Here is a 24,887-nt window from a genome sequence, read left to right as displayed (position 1 = left end):
AACAATGAAACTTCAATTAGTTCGAAAGTAAATGATTCAATGATAAAAATGTATTACCACTGTTCTTAGTCCTTGCCTGTTGGCAGTTGGCACCGTTATTGTAGACACGTTACGCATAAATATGCACGTATTTAATGGCACGAATGTGTACGTAACTGTACTATTCCGTGAGCGACTCCTGCGCATCCGTACGTGAAGATAAAAAATTTGACCGATAAAATATATCTCCCCATTGTAAACGTGTATGGTAATAAGAAAAAGTTAAAGTGACTCAACGAAGATCTTTTAGAATTCAAGTTGTCAACTATTAAGTACTTATGTACATGACCAGCCCATAATCAAAACTTGGAGATCCTAGTGTTGCATTTGGAATTACTTAGTTTTTGTAATGTAATTATGAGAGGGCTAGAAATTCCGGATTAGTTTGTATAATTTGTTAAACTGAATACCTAACCTTAATTATCTAACCTTATTCCATGAACACTATGGTCGAATTTAATATGAACGGATATCGCCAACATAGCGCCTTTCCTGAGTCATCGGTGTCCTCAAATTGTTAATGAACGTGTTCGCTATTTCTTTAGGCAATAAGATAAAAAATGGACATACATACACTTGAAAACCTTAGATCTTTTTAGCAATACATCTTAAATGCATTATTCTACGAAAAACTGGTTTACAACTAGCTATCAGTATTCAAAAAAGTACAGTCGCCTAAAACATTTTCAACTGTTTAGTTGGGCAATGTAAAAAAATATTACGAACTAATTTCATTTATTAACTGCGTCAGTTTTTATCAAACTTTGTAGTTTGTTTTCTTTAACTACGGTGCTAAGAGTTTTTGCTCGATGTTACGCATCGACAAAACTACCAACGCCCTCTTGTCTATTATTACTTTTGTACTTGGCTTAGATACTTAGTGAGTAACAATAATGAAGAATACCTGTGTCAAATCTATCAAAATAACTAATGAGTATAAACTGCGTCAAAATGTTGTGCAAGATAAATAATATCCATCAAGAAACCAGATTAACAAGTCACAGAACAGCATTCTTAAAATTAAATTTTACTAATTAATACCCTCGAACTGGCTGTATTTGTTTAAATTATGAAAAAACAAATAATCAATCCCTGGGGCCGTAGACAGCATGCTTTTCTACAAATTTTAATGCCTGGTTAAAGCTAAGAGAAAACAAAAGATGTATGGGGATGACATATTCAAGCGATCAGTCTATCGCTCATGTCATTTATACATATTATATTTGTTTTTACATTATATAGAGAGGACATTGGGAAGATTGTCATACAAAACTTTTGCGCTTATGCGTTGTCAATCTACCGTGAAATAGCAAAACATCAATGTAAGATACTTCATATTTATTCCATATAGTGATTTGAACGTATTTAATGGGCATATAAGCATATTCTGTGAGTATGTGATTTTTGTATTAATATCGAAAGACGTCTTGTCATACGGGCTTTTCAAATATTACAGCGACTTACGACTGGTAATAACTTTTGGAGCACAAATTCGCCTGATGTCCGGTCTATAAGTAACTTTACTGTTTATTGCCTATGATTTTCTATTAGCGTAAGCTATTGTAGAAAGGCGTCTTGGCTGCGGCCACTGTTATTTTATCTGACCACGCTTATATTTTACGGTCATAGACTTTTATAGTCAAAGTTATTAAGCCTTAGAGGTAGCACGATTAATCAGTTTCTAAAGAAAATGACTATTAGGCCCAATCAAACCATGGTGGAAGAGCCGGTAGGGGTCGACCGCACAGAAACTTCGAATGTCAAATATCGGACATTCTTAGTAACGGTCAGGTCAAAAGTTCCCTGAACCGGTGGGACTGCATGAAAAGATTGATTAAGATGGAGGAAGCCAGAGAAGTATGCCAGAATCGTGCAAAGTGGTAATCCATGGTCTGTACCTACCCCTATGGGAGATAGGCGTGATGCTTTGTATGTATATTGAATATATGGACACCATTGGACGGAACACGCATGACGAAAAGTGGGTGCACCAATTGCGCCTTTGCCTACCTCTTCGCTGACAAAGGATGGTGTGTATGTGTATAATTGGGTACCTCAAATGCTTTTTACAAAGACATCTAAGTTGCGAACATAATTATTCTAATTAGGTTTCGAATGAACTAAGGTATTGATTGAGCGGAAATATTTATCTTGTGCGTGGTAATTTTCTAGCACAGGACAATTAAGCAATATCTAGCAATGTCACAGATTTGTCAGATATGTGGCTCAGACCAAATGTAAGTTCTGGGCTAAATAGATACACATGTCCATAGTTTTTATCTAAAAATAGTAGTATGGCATGGAATTTCCAGTGCGTCATTGATTTTTCTCATTTGAGCACGTTTTATGAACGTTAAATACGAGGACTGTAGATAATATCAAATATGCACTTTAGTTTCATCGTGTATATACATTACTGCATATACCACGTTAATCTTTATCTATAGTAATTATTAATTCTAGACGTCACAAGTCAATACGTACAAACATTGCCACTGAAAGTATTATCTTAATCCAACTCTATCCTAAAACTTCGTATGTTAACAACCATGTTCTAAAATCTATATAAAAGTAGATCTTTTAAACACGGTGGACGTTTAGTAAAATCAAAGCGTCGAAACACCGGATGCCCGTGAATGGAATGTTTATGTGTTCACACACGTAATAGCCTATTAGATCTGCAAACGACAAACATTGGAAAGCTTGAGAGAAATCGATCGAGAAAGTGACTAAATCTGTGAGAAGATCTGTGTACATGCATGTCGTGGTAACGTTTACGGTAACTGGTGTTATACAATTACTAACGTAAACGCGTAAGTTATGGTTTATTGTTAGGAGACAATATTCATGTTCTTTAAACGAGAAATGACGAATCATAGTCGTTATAGCAAGGTAATAAATCAAACAAAATCAATTAGAACAAAAAAAATATTTTTGTAACTTTTTAATTTTCACTTGGAAACCTACGCATAATAAAGAGTATATATAATACCGAAAGGATTGTGTTTTGAAATAAAATTGTCACAAATATCCAAAAATAATTTGTGTATTTTATGATATCAAATGTATAAAAGGTGAACACGGATGTATAAATATAAAATTCCTTCGCATATCTAAGTTGTTAGCATAGGTATTTGTCACATTATTTTGTCACCACTACGCTTTTAATGTTAAAATTGTGTAAATAATTCAATTTATCACAGGCATCACATACTTGCTTTACATAATTAAACACGTTTGTTCGACCAGCGAATTTAAGATCTCAATTTTTCCGTCGGTAGATAATCGCGAAAGACTTTCTCGTATATTTAATTAAACACTTCCTTTAAATTTACACTATTCGCCTATCAATTCTAGAGGTGGAACATACTTTACATAGGTAAAAGGGAACATGAGGAACGAGAATTAATGAAACAAGCCAATACGCATAAATTTGTAAATGTTTTAAATTTTAGAATTAAAATTGGTTAATTTAGTTCCGCGTTTTAAATGTTTCTTGGTAAGCTCTGTATGCCATCGAGCGTGCTATTTAGCTCTACCTATCTAATTGTTGCCTATACGCTGGCTTTCTTATAGTTAATTTCATTATTGAAGGTATTTTCCGCCCTGAATATCACCTTAATAACAAAATAATAACAGCATTTGTAACTTCTCGAGTACTGCATATAATTTAGGATGGTTACTGCAAGTCATAGTACTATGATTTAATTGTGGTAGCATACGTAGATAAGGAGCTGCAATTAAACAATTTATTATCATAATTTTGACAGTTGTTTCGGAAATATTATGCGCATGAGTATAAAAATTAATGAGTTGTACAAGCATAGCTTTTATTCCATATAGTCAGGGGGCCCTAAGGTATATAGCAGGGGTGGCCAACTTGGTAAGACCCAAGATCTACTTTTCACTGATGATACTCTGTGCGATCTACCAAGCTACCGACATCTGAAAATCTTAACTGAAACAACATAGTTCAGTGCACAATTTATTATTATTTTGATTAAAAAATTATACAAGACGATGCGTGCAGCAGTTAGTGATTAGGTATGTGGCGCGATCTGTTCTACGTATTTATATTTTTGCCTTACCACGATCGACTGGACTTGTTGTCGCGATCGACCAGTCGATCGCGATCGACCGGTTGGCCATCCCTGGTATATAGGATCTCTTATACTCTTACCTATGAACATAATATACGGGTATCAAAACTGTTCTATTAGAATCCCCCTAATTGCCAAAAGACAAATTTGCTTTCGAAGATGGAATAGGCTTCCTAACTATAATAATAATAATTAAAGCAGTTTATCTATAGTAAAAGATTGAACTCTATACATGAACTACTAGAATATACGATAAGGGAGTGTTTACAAAGGCCGGCACGGGAATCGACTTTTTTGTTAAGAGAGGAAATGGGATGGATTGAAGGACAGTGTTACCTGCTTGAGGACCGGATGTTCCTTTATAACGTCAAAATGAACAAACATATTAGCGGAACTAAAAAACATCCCGGTGCCGATAAAAGATACTTTAGCCTCGCATTTACCATATGCCACACAAAATGTAATGCAATCGCCCTGCATTTCTCTTCCACTTGGAATTCAAATTCATCTGTTATACCTTTAATGACTAAAGTTCTTAGTGTGTTAACCGTGATATTCATTCCTATGTAAGAATATCATAGAAAAATGTCTAAGAAACCAGGGTAGGCATTCAAAGAGTTGGACCGACGACCTGGTCCACGTGGCGACAAAAACCTAGCGTGCATTGCAAGATACCTACACTCAGCATTGCGTGGATATATAGGCTGAAGAGAGAAAGAGAGAGAGTAAAAATGCAATCATTCAAAGCCTAAATATTACGCTTTTAACGTTCTATAAATATGTCAGTTGGTAAACACGGATCAAACGTGGAAGTTTTGTTTACTATGAAACCAAAAACAGTACTATAAATACGTTTTATGTTTGGCTTCTATTTCCCAATGGGTTGAATCTGAATATTGTGATCGATAGAAGCAAACAAATTACTTAAATTTGTATATATTGCAAAACTTCCATACCATTCCTCTATTTTTGGATCACTGGTAGAAATTATTGGTCTATTAGGTTTGGTTCCTTTATTTGATAAAATGAAATACAAGAACTAATAAAAGCAATTGCAGCCACGATTTTAAGTTTTATTATAAGCAACTTCCATTTGATTGTTGAGCAATTAGTACTAATTGTTTTATTTTTAACACGAATCTAGCTACTTTTGAAATAAGTTAATAGTGTTTATTTAATAAGATTTCTTTAAATGGGTTTCAATTGATTGTAAACGTAGTACAATTGTCGTACAACAGGCATTCATAACAGCGATTACCTCGACAACCTGCTTTCTTAGCATAATAACACTTCTCACGACTTGTGACGTCGTTTCTTTTATGCCATTCCGCTTTCTTGCTTGCTCAGAAAAAGGTAATCGAATGTACTAATGATTGCGCACGCTTCCACGTACAATGTTTTCCTTTTGGCTGGATTCGTGAATACACAAATATGCCGTGAGACCTTTCTTTAACATGTTTATCGGAACTTATTTACATTTCCAATATTTCAAGTTTTCTAGTTTCATGGGTCAGGTTTCAGGGACAAGATATTAATCGAATTCTTACATATCAATCAAAATTATAATACCGTATACGCGACTAATCTTTTTAATTTCCTAATTTGTTTGTCACATAAAAGTAACACTTAATTAGGTTCCAAAGACACGAAGTTTCAGTGCATAAGAATATAAATAATCGTGTGGTGGTTATGAAATCCAACTTGCTCAAGAGGCGCGGATATTGCACGGTCAAGCGTCATTGCGGCTTCTAATAGTCCGGTATACCAAGTATAATTATTGTTCCACTGAACTGTTGACAGGTGAAGAAGCATAATAGAAAAATGAATTACCTTTTTTTACACTTTACACATAAAATGTTTGTGATAGGCTATTTGTATTTGCCTGGATAGCGACTACCGTATAAAAGTAAGACCGGCAATAGTGACCTACAGAAGTGTGTCGCGGACCGGAATATCCGGCTTCAAAGAGCCCGGTTTAATTATGTCAACTGGTGAGAGGTAAATAGTTTTCGTCAGTTGCCTCTCTGGACCCTACTCCACTTACCGTCTCGTGCAGTTGGTTCACTTCGCTATGGCCGTATTAACAAGGAAACCAGGACTGTGAAGAAACAGATTGTAAATAGCTTATCATGGGTAACAATTAGTGCACGGCCTATATATTCCAAGATAGCTATGACACTCATATATTTAAATGCCTAGGTCTTCTGTTAACAGATTTAACGTAAAGGTGTGGAATACAAAAACAGATGCTATGATAGAGTTTGAGAATAGAACAGAGCTCACGAATAGTGATTTCCATAATGATAACATTATGAAATTATGTAATGTTGTCTGTAAATGAATAAAATAAACAGAAATGTTGGAAAGTGTAGATAATCATCTTTAGTTGAGCTGTTATTGTTGCCTTTCACAAATTGTAACTGGTTTAGTTTCCCTCATCTCCACCGATATTTAATGGTGTTAATGTACTTTTTGGTTCTGAATAATATATTTCCCAAATCACTCATACCGAATCAAACATAGTAAGTATGTATGTTAACCTGGATCAGCCATAGAAGTTAATAGACCCATAACATATATCCCTCTAGTATCTTATTTCCCTATATTTACCTTATAGGGCAAATAGGGGATTGTTGGACTCTTTCACCTATAGGTACGGCTATCAAAAATGTCCTTTGATTAAAAAGACCGTAATAGCAGTCAGATTTGCCCGCCTAAATGGAATAGGGCCTCCTGACCTTACTAAGACCTTAAAAATGAACATATTACATACATCAACTATTACTATTAACATAATGGGATAAGAATGTTTCTTGCCAAACTACTTTGTGTTCGCACGCGGCACTCTCATGATTGTTATGTGTTGTGTCAGTTTATATTGGCCAATATTTAGCAATTTATGCTATGAGTTACATTTTAAATACATATATTTCCATAAATTCTTTCAATTTTACGTCAACAACATAACATCTCAATAGCCTCCCTAGCCCAGTTCCTGAGCACTCAGTATAATGAATATTGTTTCAAAATTCAATTATTTCAAACTCATCACAAATACCAGTGTTATCTCTCTATTTTACGCTCCATTTATTTTCGTCTAAATTACTATTGAACTGGCACGACCTCACGTAGCTTTCTATGGGCATTGATTAAAATCGTAACTTGATAAATTAGTAGGGCGAAGTTAATGTGGAACATTATTATTTATACTCAGTTTGTAATGTTATCTTTGGTGTCAGGATTTGTTTTGATGAAGCTTGTGATTATGGAATCTATTGACATGGCATTAAATTTGGGAATAATGTAGCATCAATTACTATTTCACCTATATTTAGGATTTACTAAAGCATAGTTCAGTTGTGCGGAATCAAAGTTATTTGGTATATGGCGACGGTACAATGTAACCAGTTATGTGTATAGCTGAAATTTGTATTAAAATAGATGCGAAGTAAGCCTTGCATTTGTGTTTCATACGGTCAGCACATTTGTCGAAGGAACAATACCGAATCCCTATTTTTTCCTTAAAGGAAACTCAACCACGACTTTCTGATGTATTCATGAAATGTTTTAATATTATTATAAGCCAGTGACGACTAACTTATTCCACGTTTAAAGAAACCACTACTCTTGTTTTCAATTAATAGATGTAATCATTTTCGTAATTAGCTCATAAATTAAAGAAAGAAACAATTGCTTTAATTGTTTCATTGCGTGTTTGTCACCACACGAGTGAAACTTGTCATTTCAAGAGGCCGCCGCACTGTTGATTAGTCGGAGTAGTTTTGTTGGAATTAAGACATTATATCACCGAGTTTATTAGCTTAGTCTCAAGTTAATGTGTGAGCACATTTAATTTCTCTTTACGTAACGTGGAATGGCTAAGCGATTCAATATTTAACCATTCGTACTTTTATATGTTTTGGTTTTGCTTGAACAATTTTAGAGATATGTGGTATATGTTTTTAGATTCCATTTGTCCCGTGTATTTTCTGTCATACTTTTTATTTCAACTTATCTAATATGAACGATTTATCCCATTTGATATCGAATATAACTGATAATGTCGTCGATTTTGATTTTTTTTACCTAGTATAAAAGTTTGTCGTCTTCAAATCATCCATAATCAGAATCAAATTACTAAGTAGACTCTTTAAAACCAAGAGTAAATTGCACGTCATAAAACGCAATACAAATAATAAGAAGTGAGAACGAACATCTAATAAATATTTGTCTAAGCTCAGTATTACGTTTAAGTTATTCCTAATAAATGGTTTCGTGCACTATAGCGGTATTTATGTAAATAACCAATTAGGAGAATATATAACATTACGAGCTCCATACCACTGTTCAAGTATTCACATTCATTCATCCTTTTTGGGACATCTCGTTAGTTGCTCTCTTACATATCAATAGAAAATATTTTTAATTTAAGTTAGTTATAAAATCAGCGTCTTCTTTATTGCTTCCCAACATTGTGCACGCAAAAATCAATAGGTAATTATTTTTTTATTGATGGGCAGTCCTTGAGGTAACCTTCCATTTCCTATTGTTTACAGGCGACTATATTTAAGGTTATCTTATGGCTACGGTGTTAAACGATACGATAGGATAATCGTCAACTTTGTCATCTTTAGAAGACGATCAAAAGAGTTGAGGCATGTCCAAAATCACAGATTAAATAATCAACAGGAAATTTTCTGCATTCGTCTTAAGTAACAGGTGATTTAAATATTTAAATAACGATGAAGTAATGTCTACATAACTTTAAAGAAAAAGCTGATAATATTAGATATATTGCCACTTTTAGAAAAAGTAAACTAGGTATCGGACCTGCTAGGCAGAAGGTAGGTGCTTCCATCGACTGGGTGCTGGTATTTAAGCAGATGATATTGCTATATTTAGCAATGGGCAGGTGCATTCTATTTTTAAATATCTGCCTAAGTCTTTGTACACGTTAATGCACTAGCATGCGTCTATTCCTTGTTTAAAGGTGGATATATTTTTTTACAAAAGATATCGAGAGGTCATTGTTATTCAAAATTTTGCAAACACTCTTTGTTATTTAGATGTTTAAAAGAAATCTCTATGTACTTATGAGCTATACATAATATAATCCAGATACATAAATGTTACAAGTTTTGCGAATTTACCATGGGTAAAAATTATTGTAGGTAGTATATTATTTTTTTGTCTGTTTTATAAAGATTTTGTTTCAATTTGTAGAGCTTATTTTTCAACGTTGCTATAAAAAATAAGTGATAATTATACGGTTATCCACGTATTATTCAGTTTGCTGTTATTTTTATACGTCGTATGTTCAAGGTTGGCGGGTTATGCTTTAACAACCGGTATTTTGTCTTGTATAAAACCTCTATGAAAACATGACATACAATTATTAAATACTACAAAAATAATTTGTCTAGATAGTTTTTTAAACGCTAATTGAAATCAACACATTATTAAATACTACGAAAATAGATTGCTTGGATAGTTTTTTTAAATGATGTTTGAAACCAACAATGGGCTACAATGCTTATTAGCTTAATATTGAGGGTAGATTTTAGATGTTTAAAATTGCATAATTTTTAACGAATGACGATACTTTTATTAGATTACGTGCGCTGATTAATTTTTACAAGCAAATTCCTTAATGCATGCTTATTTTAAAGCAATTATTTTATTTACAAAGTTTGTACGTCATGTAAACGAGAACGTATCGTAACTTTTTTTTTGCGGGTTTTACGATAAGCTTAATCGCACTTACAGTAGGAAAATACAGAATTTTAATATAATAACTACAATGCGTAATTAAAATATCTGAACGATTATAACTTGAATAAACAACCGTATAAATATCTACGTTCGACTAGTTAACTTCGAAAGTAACATAGACTAACTGAAACACATTGTATTCAATACAGCGTCGAACACGTTCCACGTTAATGTCGGGCAGACATGTTTATACATGGGGTTGATGGCTTCACGCTCGGCATTGCAAGGTGAGCGAGTCCCGGACAACGCATTGCAGCCAAGTACGCGACCCGCCCGCCGACCCATTATTAAAACGTTGACTCGTATGTTCAAGACTGAAGCATCGATACGCTCAATTTTGTGTTGAGGAAAAGTAGCGTAAAATGCACTTGAAGTTTTCCGGAATGTCTGATTTATTGATGTTTTACGAAATGACAGGTTGATAAATGATGAATAAATGATTGAGAGAGTATTGGTGTTGATATTAAATAGTTAATAAATGTGTTTCATGTCCGTAGTCGCGGATAGCCAGAGACTAACCGGTTTTTCGGGACAAATAAATTGGTTCAATTTGATATCGATAATAAAATTACATTGTCTCGATAGTTACACTTATTCAATTTAAATGATATTTTTGAATACATGTTATTGTATCAATTTACGTATTTCATTCCGTCGAATTTTATACCTGTTCAATTCACAGAGTTTTATTTGCATTTTATATTCGCTAAAACACGCATAAATTGTAGATTTCATCAGTATATCCTTCGCGCGAGGTGCGCGGTGGGTGCATGTATTTATATCGCCATTATGCATATAATGCTCGTTTTAATATTAATAATAGCTCCGGTCGAGTCGTCGCTTCGTGTACATTTTTAGGGTTCCGTGTCCCAAAAGAAACTCTTATAGGATTACCTTGTTGTCCGTGAGTTTGTCTGACAAGACGATTATTCTCAGGAGCGAATAGAGTTGAAATTTGTATCAAATACTCGGGCCTACGTTCTCTTTCAGCTGTGAAATAATCAAACTTGTAAGTCAACGCGATCAAAAAATGTGACCATATGTCGCATATTTTCGCCTATTTTGTGAACTCACAAGGGAATCAAAACCAGTAAGGTATTTCCCATCGACCTAGAAACACAAAATTGTACAAGAAACCATGTCTTCCAGCACATGTTAAGGAATAAATCTGAAAACCGTACACGTGTTCTTTAATAAACCTAAAAAAGTTTGACCATTGCAAACTTATTATTTGCGGTTTGTGGAGTAACCGTGTCTAGGGATCGGACGGCAAAGTTAAGTATGATAAGTTTGAACTTATATACAGTTATACTTGATACCTTATTTACAAGTTTGTAGGGAACACGCCGGTGCGCGAATCGAACTCGCACTTGTAAGGTTTTTATTATTTTTGAAACTAGGTATTTCTTTTGAATTCATACAAGAGAAATTCCGTATGTCACTTGAATCCTATTAAATTTTTATGGGCACAGTTAGAACAAAAGAATATTTAAAAACCAAAACTAGGAATGTAGAAAATACGATTAGCCGTATCGCCTTACTTACTTTAATTCACAATTTCTTTATATATTACTTTACTGACAAAATTTTCATCATTACAATCAACATATAATGTAATACTGGTACGTACTACAGAACGCATATTATTGCGAAATTTTGGCTTACAGGCACCTTTAAACGGGTTTTTAACACGACTGCGTTACATTATTCCCTACGTGATTGTCATATAAGTGTTGATGAGTATCTCTATACGTGGTTATGCATTTATTCATACAAGACGAAGAACTTTATACTCACAATATGCAATGATATATGTTATTATAAGTAATATAAGCGAGAACTGAGGCAATTTGCCTCCGTTCTTATGCCTTAGGCAATAAGTCCACCTGTATACATCTACTGTAAATAAAGGTGAAATAAAAAATGAATTTATTGTAGTCCCTTCTATATATATCTTGAAAAGGTTACCGACATACTTTTAAAACATATTTGACTTTTTGGTAATAACGTGTGGATTGGTCGATAGTCCAGGTTAGTGCTGAAGCTTGTATAATAATGAACTTCTCTCGTTGGTATTTCGGGTGGCATAGACTTAAAACTTTGTATTTCGCTGTAAATTAAAGCCTATATAAAATTTTATTCTGCATGTTAATTTGTCATAAATGAAGTATTGAAACTATGCCCAATGACAACAAATAAAACAATGGGTACTTTGTGTAACCCGACATGTTTTATTAAACAAGAGACATCTTGACTCTGATGTACTAAGTTTAGTTGAAATGTTTTAAAGTCAAACGATGCTATTTGCATTCTGCAACGGTATTGCATTTAGATTACACACTAAACATGGTTATTTTAAGACACATACCCAAATAACATATTTTCAATACAAAAGATATCAACGGGATACATTTAGCGCGTGCTCAGAATTTTAAGTGTTTTGTTGACTGCAACATTGTTGTGCGATACAAGGACTATGGTTTTTATTTAACCTTTTTTTGTAATAAATAAAAATTTAATACACCACCGACAAATGTTATAAAATATTATGTACATATAAGGAAGGTAAAGCAATTCTGAAAGAAACAAATAATATCTTTTTTATTAAAGAGTTGTAGAAAGTTGAGTGTGGAATAATTTGTAAATGTTATCATGTACCTATAGTATTGTTAATACTGCTTAAGTATAATATTTTTTTCGAACGACACTTAATCGATTCGTAGGTCATCAATGCTATTATTTTTAGCAAATAACATTCCTCTTGACACGTCCGAATTTTTATCATAGTCTGATGCGTTGTTACTTATATTTAAAGTAACGTCGCTTCATTATAGATGTTCAAGGTATCGTGCAGTGTGTGGAATATTTAGTTACAGAAGTAAATGGAAAGGTGCAAACGGAAGCACTTGTTGCTAGCGAAAGTGGGTAGACAATGGCGTGGCCTTGTAATTAGTGACGTGAGATGTGTGGCGAAAGTACCCGTAATTGACCACAAATCTATTCTAGTGACAACCCTGTCCCTGGCGATATCGGGGACGTCACTGTCACAGAAATTGTACTGTCCAAAATAAGAACAATGAGAAAGTCGACGAATGAAACATGTGTCTTCTGTAGGATGTTTTGGGTTCGCCACAATGTTGGGTAGACGGCCTTGATTGTTTTTCATACAATCGAATTTCATTGTCTTATCAACAATTGGATTGAACAATGAACATAGAGAATTGGCTTCTCTGGTGACATTAGGTTGATTGCATTTTAAATATTTTAATTATTATAATTATAAATAATTTTTGGCGACGAAAAATATGGTATGAAATCATTTCTTTTAGACTTACGTAATAACCTGATACATTAATCATTATGAAAGTTGACTTAAAACGTTTCCAATATATATAGACCTACCTCTTTAATATAGCAAGTGAACTTATAACATATCCAGTTTCGCTATATTTAGACGGAGAATATCATTTGTATAAATATAACTTTCATTGGACTTTCCCATCGATTATCGTCATCCGATAGCGAGTAAAAACGGCGAGCGATGAACTCTCGAGTTGAAGGAACGTCGCGCTTCGGCGGTGACTGATCGTTCAATGATCACCGATAGATGTTTAAGGGTTGTTTTTAGATATCGACGAGTCTATTTCATAGACAATTACTCATAAATATGAAAGTTTAATTCGAAAAATATAGTTTTATAAATTCTTGAGTGAATGTTAGAAAATGGAACAACAGTACTGAAGTATTATGGGATGGGTAAAAAACAGTTTAATAGTTGTAACTGTGGTATATTCTTCCGCTATTCTCCCCACGCGAAGTAAGCCATTAGAACCTGTTTGTTGGAATTTCCCACTCCGCTGTCTTGCTTTCAATAAACACTGCCAACGTAAGACTTTGTTGTCTTAAGTCAAACCTCTTACGCTGCTTTGGTTAAGAGAACATAATTTTATAAATTCCTCGCTAAATCTGCGATGGTGTTTTGTTTTATAGTTTGGACTAAGGTTGGTTTTATTGGCTAGAGTTATTAATAATGGTTCACATCAAATCCCAAATCACGATAAGCGGGCGGAAGCCACTAGTCATGTACTAAGCTTCTAAAGCTGTTCTGACGTAATCGCGTCCTTCGCCACAAACATCTGAACTTAGCCTTTTATATAACCGAGATGTTAGTTTTTGTTTCCACTCGACCACTTGTAAATTTAAAAACTCGTAAATAAAAAGTCTAGTCAGGTAGCAAAATACACTTACAATAGACATCGCAGTGTGCGGCATTGTGATCCCACTGAGCCCAGGTTTCTCACGATCAATGGGTGTTTGTGCCGTTCTAAGAAAATATTGCGATGACACAGCATTATTAAGAAACATACGTTTTCTAGCGAGTTTAAATTGTTGGTTTTCTACTAATTGTGCGTTCGGTAGCTCTGCGGTTAGCCGTTTTGCAATTTTCATTAGTTATAGTTTCTTAAATACATAAATTGAAACTTTTATATTTAAAGGAATAGGTAGATATGTCTTTGACTAGCTTTACGGTTCGTCGAACTAATTTTCGGCATAAATCACCATTTATTTAAAGATAGCGACTTTTTTGTTATAACAATGTGTCATAAGCATGGATATCCCTTAAATCTTTTAGATTAAGAAGCTTAGATAGATAAAAGAGCTCTATTTTTATTAAATACAGTAAAAAAGTTATATTAATGAGTATGTGACTACATTTTCCTCAACGTGTTAAAGAGGTAGTTCACTATCTACGGAAAAGTAATGACAAAAAAGGGCATTGAAAGTCAATGTAACACGCACTTTATCACTGAAAGCCGCAGCGTGAATATTAACTACATTATAATGTATACTCGACACGACGGAATAATTTCACGTCCGTAAATATTAACCATGTATCAAATATGAGGGACATTCATGGTTTTTAAAATGTCATCGATTTAAAACGCAGTGATTACTTAACCTTTTTAAGTTTGTAGACACGGTAGAGGTTGTATCCAGTTTTCGTTAGCCCGGTGTTATACAACTGTCTCGGAGATCGGTGTGAATTGCTAGTTTTGCTGATTTCGACCCCGTATCTTTCTTAGAATTCAACAAACGTCAAATCATATCCCTTCCCTTCCATTCCTTCCTTTCAGCTTATTCATTATCGTTTCCTCATGAATTTGAATAATATAATAAAAAGATATTCATGTCATAGTAAAAATTTTAATATTTTAGGAATTACCTAATATTTTAACCCAAAATTTACCTTAAAAATCTCTTCTGTTTGTTATAATTACTCAAGAGTTTTGAGTGACGAGGTTTATGAGTGGTAACAATTGGTTTACTATTTGTTCGTTTTCTGGCATCACAGTATGATATAAAAAGAAAAAAAAAGTAAAACAATATGATTTCATTGATTAATTACGATTCATATTTTTATAGGTCTGTTACAGAAATAATTTGTGGGAATATTTTGTTAACAAATAGTTGCATCCAATGGTAACGCAACAACCTGTACAAAAAATAGTAACTTAAAAACATTAGTTAGGCAGTTACTTTTGGTAAGTTCTCTAGTGTAGATAAAACAACAAAAAATATTTTAATTTGCACGCGTTCTATTTTCTATTGAAACGCCTACGTTACGCACTTGACAATCTATTTTATAAATCAATACTATATTTGTCCTTGGAAACAACTGTTTTTAAGTACTCCATAAAACTATGCTCAAACATTTCTATTAAAATTATATTTCCAGACTAATATTGACAAAACCCGTATAAGAAATGCAACCTGTATTCACAATTTATCAATATCATATCCTGATTACACATAATACAGGCATGAGGCAACCTTGTAAAAGACCCTGAATATCTCTCAAGGTAATCAATCCGATCCGTCCCTGAGAACGACGCTAAGAATGCGGGAACCAGAGCCGGTTTCCTCGTAATTATACACCCTTTGTGACCACCGACAGGGTCCATTGTTCGCGTCTCAATACTGGACCAAGCTACTTCATTTGTACTTGGTTATACACTTAATGATTTCACCATTATTTAAGTATATTTCGTTTTTAATGTTTTTCGGAAACTATGTATAAGAGAGCCCAGGATGCGTTAACAAAAACAGTGCACATAATATTCTTAAAATTTTGATTTACTCTAGGCTGTTCACAAAAATATAGTGACACAAGTACACACGTTACTAGTACATCGATATCTTACGGTTCAATTGCTATAGTTGGGGATTATCTCGAGAAACTTGTCGCGATGCGGTAATCACAGCAAGGGAGTCAGCATCATGATTGATTACGAAGTCAATACGGGTGGCGCATATTCTTTTATTCGCCATATGATCGTGTTATGAATTTATATGCCTTGGATTACATGCTTATTTCTGGTATGAAATGGTGATGCTAATAAAAGTTAAAATCGTTGTACAAGAATTGCTCTAAATTTAATGGGGTAATAATGTTCGTAAGAAATTAATAATCATTTCATTAATACTACTAAATTAGTCGCTAAAGCTCTTAGATTATTTTTATTTGCCGTCGGGAATAAAAATACAAATGAATACTTATTGAAATTAAACTATTTTTTTCGGATTCTATCGCGGTATTGGTGTTTTATTTTCTCCCGACGTTTCGAAGACTTTGCAGCCTTCATGGTCACGGGGGGGACTGAGGTGTTGTTCATCCGTAAAGTCAAAGTTACAATATCTACCTACATTTTACAATTATACAACTTTTTTAAAATTTTAGCTGTTGGTGGTCCGATCTACGCAGAATGAGCTCACAGTGTCTTGAAGATGAACAACACCTCAGTCCCCCCCATGGCCATGAAGGCTGCAAAGTCTTCGAAACGTCGGGAGAAAATAAAACACCAATACCGCGATAGAATCCGAAAATTAGTTTAATTTCAATGTCTAACATTCGCGTAAACATAAGAAATCATTATGTAAATGAATACTTAGTTAAATCACTGATTAAGAAATAAGTACATAGTGATTTAATAATTAAATCATTTTTCGATTGTTCCAGGCATACGCTGCGGAAAACACGGCGGACAACTCTCAGGTGATACTGGACAGCCTCAATAACAAATACTTCTTCTACACGAGGACGAGAGGGCTGTTCCGCATCTGCTACCCCAAGGAACGACCTCCTACAGGTAAACACCATGACCATACTTATTTACACTGAGAGTTTATAAAAAGATATTATTGTGCGTCATATTTATTAATCAGTGTTTTGTCTTTCACTTTAAATCCAAAAAATAAGATAGAAAGTTATATTAAATAGCGAAAATCAGTGGCTAAAATATTATGTGTATTGAAATAAAACCTTTTTACGGATTTTATCGCGGTTTTATATTATAATTTTCTCTCGAAGTTTCAAAGACTGCCTTTACCGTCCGACCCGTGACCACAACGGGTGCAATCTTCAAAACGTCGGGAGAAAATTATAATATAAAAAATTGCGATAAAAACCGCAAAATAGTTTTATTTCAATGTCTAACATTCGCGTAAACATGAGAGGTCATTATTATGTGTATAATAAATTGGGATTATAACTTGAATAGAAGTTTACCTTGCTTATTCATAACTAAACTTTAAACTAACACGTCGCTTTTCAAACTTCAGAACCTGTTTTATCTTAATAGAACGTTAAGAAATACTTTGATGCAATCTTTTGTGTCAACATTGTTCTTTTGATTGTAACTCGTTTCTATGTAGGCACGGGAGTTTGGTACATTTGGTTATAAAATTACCTGCTAACAGCGACCAGCCTTTTCCTTCTCTGATTCCATGAAAAATACGGCTCGAAAATGTAAACAATGTCCATATTGAGCGAGCAATTTGCCCCAAATGTTTAGCCTTAATACATCCCGTAACGTCTCAGATACGTTAAACGGTAACAAGATATCTCTAATTAATCATACCTGTGTAGATTTTAAAAACCATTCGTGCATTATACACCAGCAGATGTACGGGAATGTAGATTTTATCATATTACACATAGACACTAATATTATTCGTGACATGAAACGTAGTGAGCAAATCAAGTGTACGGTATTTTGGTCTGCGGCAGATGGCTAACTGTAGCTGTAGAACAATAATCATAATGGTTGCTAGTATGAACATCTAGGTTATTGCTGGTGGTCATTTTCTCGTGTTTTGTCGCCTTCTTATGAACGTTATGACCTGTCAGTTTTTCAGTATGTCTGGTTCAATATACTGATTCACCAGTCTGTTCAAGTTGTTTACAATTCTCACAAATCATGATCATCTCTGGATGTCTACTGTGAATATTCCAAACGCTATGAAGTCACTGTGATTTTATCATTAGCATTTTAAGAAACGAATCGATAAAATTTGGTATTTAAACTCGTAAAAAAATCAACAATTTCGTATAACGCAAAATTTGTCTCAAACTGGTATATTTTATTATTAATTCGCCGTTACGTGCCATTCATAGTGATTTGAATATCATTGGCAGGTGCCCCAAAAGCAAACCGGTATGAAAGGAACTGAATCCAAGAGATTGTTTTAAATTACTCTCGTAAGACGTTCTGAGATTATAATGATTGATTTCACTCTCAGGGTGCGCTCGTTCTGCTGCTCATGATGCCTAGCAATTACGTATTATAACCCGAGTGTGGGTAAATATGTCTTGTAATATATGCAAGCTTCATCAGCGACATGATAGTGAGAGTGTTAGTACTTGTTATTAAGCTTTTGTGATGTTAATGAACTTCTTTCGGTTTTATGAAAGCTTGTTTATCTTCCGCTGTTATGAAACTTATACATAGATAACAATTCTTTCTGGTAAGTTTCGAAACTCACCGCCATTAATTATAATGTCACTTAACCCATATTTTGGTTAGTACGGAAGTGAGTTCGTTAGATTTCTCGCGTTTTAGGATGCGCTTTTTGGAATGTTGATACGCAATTGCTATGTAGTAAGGCATCGCATGTTACACATACTATAAAGTTAGGAAGTGCGTCGCATGAAGTCTGTCGTTAAGGTTACATAACCTCTTGGAACATGGCGTATAATATAGTTGTACCTGTAATAGTTCGAACCGAGTAATTTGCACTACATAGGTTTTTAAATAAATACTTTTTTTCGCATAAATATACATAAAGTAGATAGAATACCTGTTTTTCAATTTAATTAGGACATTGCGATGTACAAATTAATTAAATTGTATTCGTTTTTCTTTACACTGGATTGATAAAATTATCTATGCTAATATATCGTATCAAAAGTTACGGAAGCATTAAGTTTCGGTGCCCGTATATATTATATTGTGAGTCACATATCGATTGGTTTTCGAAAGTATAATGACAATATGAATGTATAATAATGTTTCTTTATATGTAATATAACTGTTCTTTCATGTCATCAAATTAAAATTAGCACAGTTTTTAGTAGTAGATTATCAAAGATAGCTTACTGACTACTGACTGACCGACCGACTACAGCTTCGCATACTTATCCTTTTTATCTTAATAGTTTACAAATTACAAAGCGTATTTCAATAGTTAACAACTCACATATATAACATATTGAGATCAAAATCCATTAAAACATAATTTTAATGGAATCTTCAAACAAAGCGATATAATCTGCGCGGGCGGCTGTTAAGGAGATAATGCGCATTCCAAGATCATCACTTTCAATGGCGCCCACGGGTTCCTTGAACTCCGACCATACACTACGCAGGAATACTCCGGTTTATTAAATTGGAAAGCCGAGGCCGTAATTATTAATATTCATCGTAAGTGTGCGAGCCATAAAAATGTTTGCGACTATGAACCATAAACGCTTAGTATTTGGGACATACGTTTTCGTCCACGCGGCAGTTTCCCGAAGGTCTAGGCCGCACGTGTGACTCGCGAAATCGTTGCATCGATTATAAAATATTAAATTCCGGTCCCATGACTTTGTGCGCATACAATTGCTTAATTAATTCACGTTTAAGGTTACTGTGACTTTATACATGTAATTTGTTCGCATATCCGCTTTGAGAGCTGAATCAGATATTTTAATTAAGTTGTCGTTCAATGTATTTCAACGTTCCACAAGAATTTTAGAATTAAGCAGCCTGGTTTTGAATCAAATCGTAATCTATTATGCGTATCGAATGAAATATCTGACTCGGTAATATTGTAAGATATTTGAGGTCAGCAATGTTCGAATTAAAGTAAACTCAAAGTACTACATGTATAAGCGAAATAAAGTTGTATACGATTTCAATGATAATGTCATTAACAAGTGAAGTGCGTGTCGTGTCGCCACTGGCGTCATTCATGTGTGCATATCTATTTACATATTACCTTATAGTACACGACGTGCCTAGACGAACCATCCGAAGCCACAAGGCTATATCGGCATCTAAATGATAAATCACGTTGATACCTATATGTATGATAGTAAGCGGCTAATATTTGTTATTTCTTCTTAAAAATGAAAACAAGGACTCATTAGGTATACACAGAGAAATTCTTTGAAAAATTGTAATAAAGTAGAGAGGGTAATTTTATTATTGTTCGACGTGGTCAATGCTAATTAGTCTAGTATTTGAGAATATTTAAAAATTTAAACATTACGAAAACTCTTTGGTAGATAATGTACACTGATGGATGTATTTTTTACGGTTTCATTCTGAATTAAATCCACAAGAAATACTTTAAATGCTAGAAGCTTACTGAAATTAATAAAAATCACAACTTCTACGAAAATGATGTAACGATACATTCGTCGCCCTCGATCGTTTTCTTCCTACAATATGTTACGTAAGTATTGAATACCAGTTTAAGCCATCAATACTTGCGTTCCGGACAATCATTCGTAATGTAGTTTGCAATGTAGTGATTTTCTCAATCATAAGGCATGTCAATGATGAAACCATTGCGAATGACTAAGTAAATATGTACCCTGAAGATATTCATGTTTCCGTATTTCAACACGAAAATTTATTTATATCCTTTAATTGTTTGTATAGATTGTTTTCCTTAAGAGCTAGTTGCAAATTAATTGGTGCGACCATACAGCCATTCTTTTTCCTATACTTTTTAAAACAAGGTATTTAACTTACTTTTATTTATAACTTTAAAATTAGTACGTCGTATAAAATCTAAAGCAGAAGAAATCATTAAAATCTGATGAAAATCCACGAGTTATAAGCCATTTAAATTATGTAGTAGGGTGAGTGTCTAAGAACAGAAAAGGGACGAAATACTTGCATGTGACGTTAGCGAGCATTATACGTGCGAAAGAAAGAGATGGAGCGATACCCCTAATCCATGCTCCACCTGCACGTAGCAATACTTGAAATTTGAATTACTGCCTCATTTCTTATTGAATTTTAATGCTTTTTTCACAGAAGGATTTCGTTTTTGTACTAATTGCTGTTGCATATTAAAAATGCACCAAATCAAACGTAGTTACATATTACGAATTAAAATATACTTGATATATTTGCCTTATTCACGCTAGATCTAAACGTCATTCAGATTTTGTAATTCATTGGAAAAACTAGAAGAGAAGTGGTAATTTGCTACTAAATAATTGTAGTTCAAAGGAACGGTGTTTAATATCTGTATTTTGCAATGTAACTGTTGATACACTTAAAAAGTAGGTACAACATATAACATAATATTAAACGATGTTTGTTTTGACAGCATTAGACATATCTTAATGGCGATCAAATAACGTTTCTACATTAACATAAAGTACGTTTGAACTAGTGCAATTCGCTTTGAGAGTACTTCTGATTAGTAATTGACGTAGAAAGTATCAAATCATTCGATTCTAATGTTAGGCAGTCGGGTGGTATTGATATTGATTGATTGAAAATATTCCATAGGTATTTGTGTCAAAGTGAATGACGCGTTCAACAAAATTATTGATAGATTTACTGCTTCTTTCTAATGTATATCATATTAATATACAGCCAGCCACATAAGTAGCTAAATAATTTTAAAACTTCAAATCGCCTATACGGTAAGTAATTTTTTTTTTCTTTGTTTAGCATAGAATAATCATTTTATTTAATTTTTGTGAAAAAAAAAAATGGTAAGAACTCATATTGTATAGGCGTTTTGAAGTATTGAATTTGTTCAGATACTTATGTGGCTGACTGTAATTTTAAATATTATAATGTAATTTCATTAACCATCTTAACCAGTCCAGTAATAAATCATAAAATCTGATCAAAAAATTTAAAGCTAACGAGTGTTGTCAGAGAGAAAGAGATGCCATACTAAGTATTTGTGGTGATGAATATGCATTCATCATCATCATCATCACCATCATCATCATCATCCACAACTTATAGAGTCGCACTGCCGGGTATAGGTCTCTCATATCGAACCACCTTTTTCGGTCTCGACCTGCATTGCGAATTATAAATTAAACTTACAGATATAGATAATTTATTATATTTGTCGTTACTGTGTTTAATCTACTATGGGTATGGAATGCAGAAGGCCGAACGCCTACAAACAAACGGACACTAAAGAAAACCTTGACCTACCTCCTAATTCCTACTTCACGCATAATTTCGCATTAGCTTTTGACATGTTTGTTTGTTTTATAATTGCTTACTTGTAACCAAAAATACAGAGTTATATTAAAAAAAAAGAATGTTTTTTTCTTTTTTTGCTGAATTTGTTGCTGAGTATTTTAATGAGAATAAATCATAAACAAAACAAATTACCAGCTCCAATTTAGAAAATAGAACTTTTTTAGACTAGGATACTTTGCGTTATCTTGTATGGAATCATGAGGACTAGCATTAAATTCACACAAAGTCATTTTATAGACTTAGTATGTCTGAGCGAGCAACTTTATGTATCATTTTGTAACAAGTAACTGCGAGTGATGTCAATATACTATTTAGTATATTCGCAGTAGTTTAAATTCGTCATAACTTATAGTTTACAATTATCATATTTTCCAAGTATTGCTCATGTCTGTTTAATATATTTCGCAGAAATATTATTGTGTAAGTGCGTGCGCAGTCTTATCAACCACAATTAATTTATTCCTTCTAGGCTTTATTGTGGTAAAACATGACCAAAACCTCTGCGTAGTCATTTATGGGTTGGTATATTGCAATAGGGTACCGGACTAATTTTTGTTCTTTACTATTATCAAATATTAATTATCAATTAATAATATAAATTATAACACAGAAAGAATTATTGAAATCCGGTAAAAAATCAACAAGTTATAAGTCTTTGATTTTCGGTGGAAAGGGTAATTAAGAAGAAACAGAAAAGAGACGAAATACCCACATGTGACGTCATCGGGAATTAAGACGCGTGCAAAGAAAGAGATGAAGCGATATCCCCACATCACGCCCACTTCTGCACATTACAATATTTGAAATATGAATTACTCGCTCATTTTTTAGCCAATATTTATGCAGTTTTCGCAGGAGTGCTTCTTTTTCAAATTATTAACCATTACATATAGAATAATGTACAAAATCAAGCATAGGCCGGTCCCCTATTTTATATTCCACTGTTTTTATTATTGGTAGTGTGGCTACAATCATCTTTGAGACGATTTTGATCACTACAGATACCAATGTTTACCACACACTATAGAGCTACCGTATACTGTATGAACTAAATAAAATCAACTTTAATATTTGCCAGCAATTTAACATCGAGTCGACGGAGAGAGTGAATCTCGAAGACCTTCGTTTCATTCTCAAAGGTCGTATCACAAATCCTCAACTAATTTTGGATGCAAATTATGCGCATACACATATAAGTTTTAAACTAGAATAGTTTAAGGACATCACAATACATAATTATAGTAAAAGTAAGCGCTGGTAAATAGAATATTGAAGTAAGCCAACTCAATGTTTCTAACATAGTACTGCGGGTACAAAACCAGAATAGTGAGTTAGGCAACGGCCCGAATTGTTATATTAGCAACTAGTACAGATATTTAATAGATGTGAGTCATGCAATCGAATTTTGTTACCAGACGGATATGTTAACACGAACGCACAAAAACTGTAAGAACATCGTATCCGATGGATCGTCTCAGTGTTTGAGGTTAGGATATTCTGTAATTATATAATTACATACATACTATAATATTATATGTGTAAGATTTGAATGCTTAACATATGCGAATATTCATATTTCTATTTAGAAAATCAATAAACGCTATTATAAGTTTATTAACGCTTGGAATTTACGTACATTGTGTTTTAAGCGATAGTTAGCAGAAATCAAAGATTGCAACCGCGCAAAACAAAAACAAAAAAATAAACACATTATAGATTTACAATATAATTACAGTTGCAGAACTAATAAACACCCATCATAATCCTAGTACTCACTACTTAATTTTAATTTAGATTACGAATTGACTTTCTCGGTATATCAATGAATACATTGGTATTTAACATGAGAACAAACAGCCTCGCAGGTGAGGTGAAATCTTCGTTCCACAAACCGACAGATAACCGGTCCTGCGGCAGCTATCTGCATCTCGCTCGTCACAACAAGATGCCCCGGCGGGTTTACATTTTTTCTTTTCGCTCAAAAGATTAAGATAGTCGGGAAGGCCCGGGAAGGTCGTCAGACGAAACACAAAAAACTTGGCTCCCAAAAGGATGTTTGTAAAACTATAGACCGTTGTTTGTGTTCGTTGAAACCAGTTACGCTGCAGTATGATTTTTTGTGAACAGATATTCAATACGTGTGGTTAACTAAGATTTCCTCATATTAGAATCAGGAAGGTGTATTGTATTTGTAAAATAGAAACTAAACCACAAACTGAGTTAAAGAAATAGCTTTAATTGCATGGAGGACTGTATCGTGCAGCCAAAGCTATTTATTCATGTGCCATTTTTGTTATCGGGTAATATCAGTTTGACCTGTTCCAAATACGGACTCATAAACCATATTTTAGTTACGTAATGTTTAGAAAACTTCCATTATAATAATTAGTTGGTGATTATTAAA

At 33.7% G+C, this 24,887-nt stretch overlaps 1 protein-coding gene across 2 annotated transcripts in view; it reads left to right on the top strand.

Annotated features, from left to right (window-relative positions):
- Positions 1-24,887, top strand: part of LOC115443673 — a 44,396-nt gene that overhangs the window by 1,057 nt on the left and 18,452 nt on the right. For both annotated transcript variants that reach the window (XM_030169164.2, XM_030169163.2), the window contains exon 2: positions 16,930-17,059. In XM_030169164.2, the coding sequence (XP_030025024.1) occupies positions 16,930-17,059 (130 nt within the window). The remainder of the gene's footprint in view (positions 1-16,929; positions 17,060-24,887) is intronic.

This window comes from Manduca sexta, chromosome 12, assembly GCF_014839805.1.
Source record: "Manduca sexta isolate Smith_Timp_Sample1 chromosome 12, JHU_Msex_v1.0, whole genome shotgun sequence".
In the NCBI taxonomy this organism is placed as follows: domain Eukaryota; kingdom Metazoa; phylum Arthropoda; class Insecta; order Lepidoptera; family Sphingidae; genus Manduca; species Manduca sexta.
Note: the sequence above shows the minus strand (reverse complement) of the source record. Positions and strands in the feature narration are given on the sequence as shown.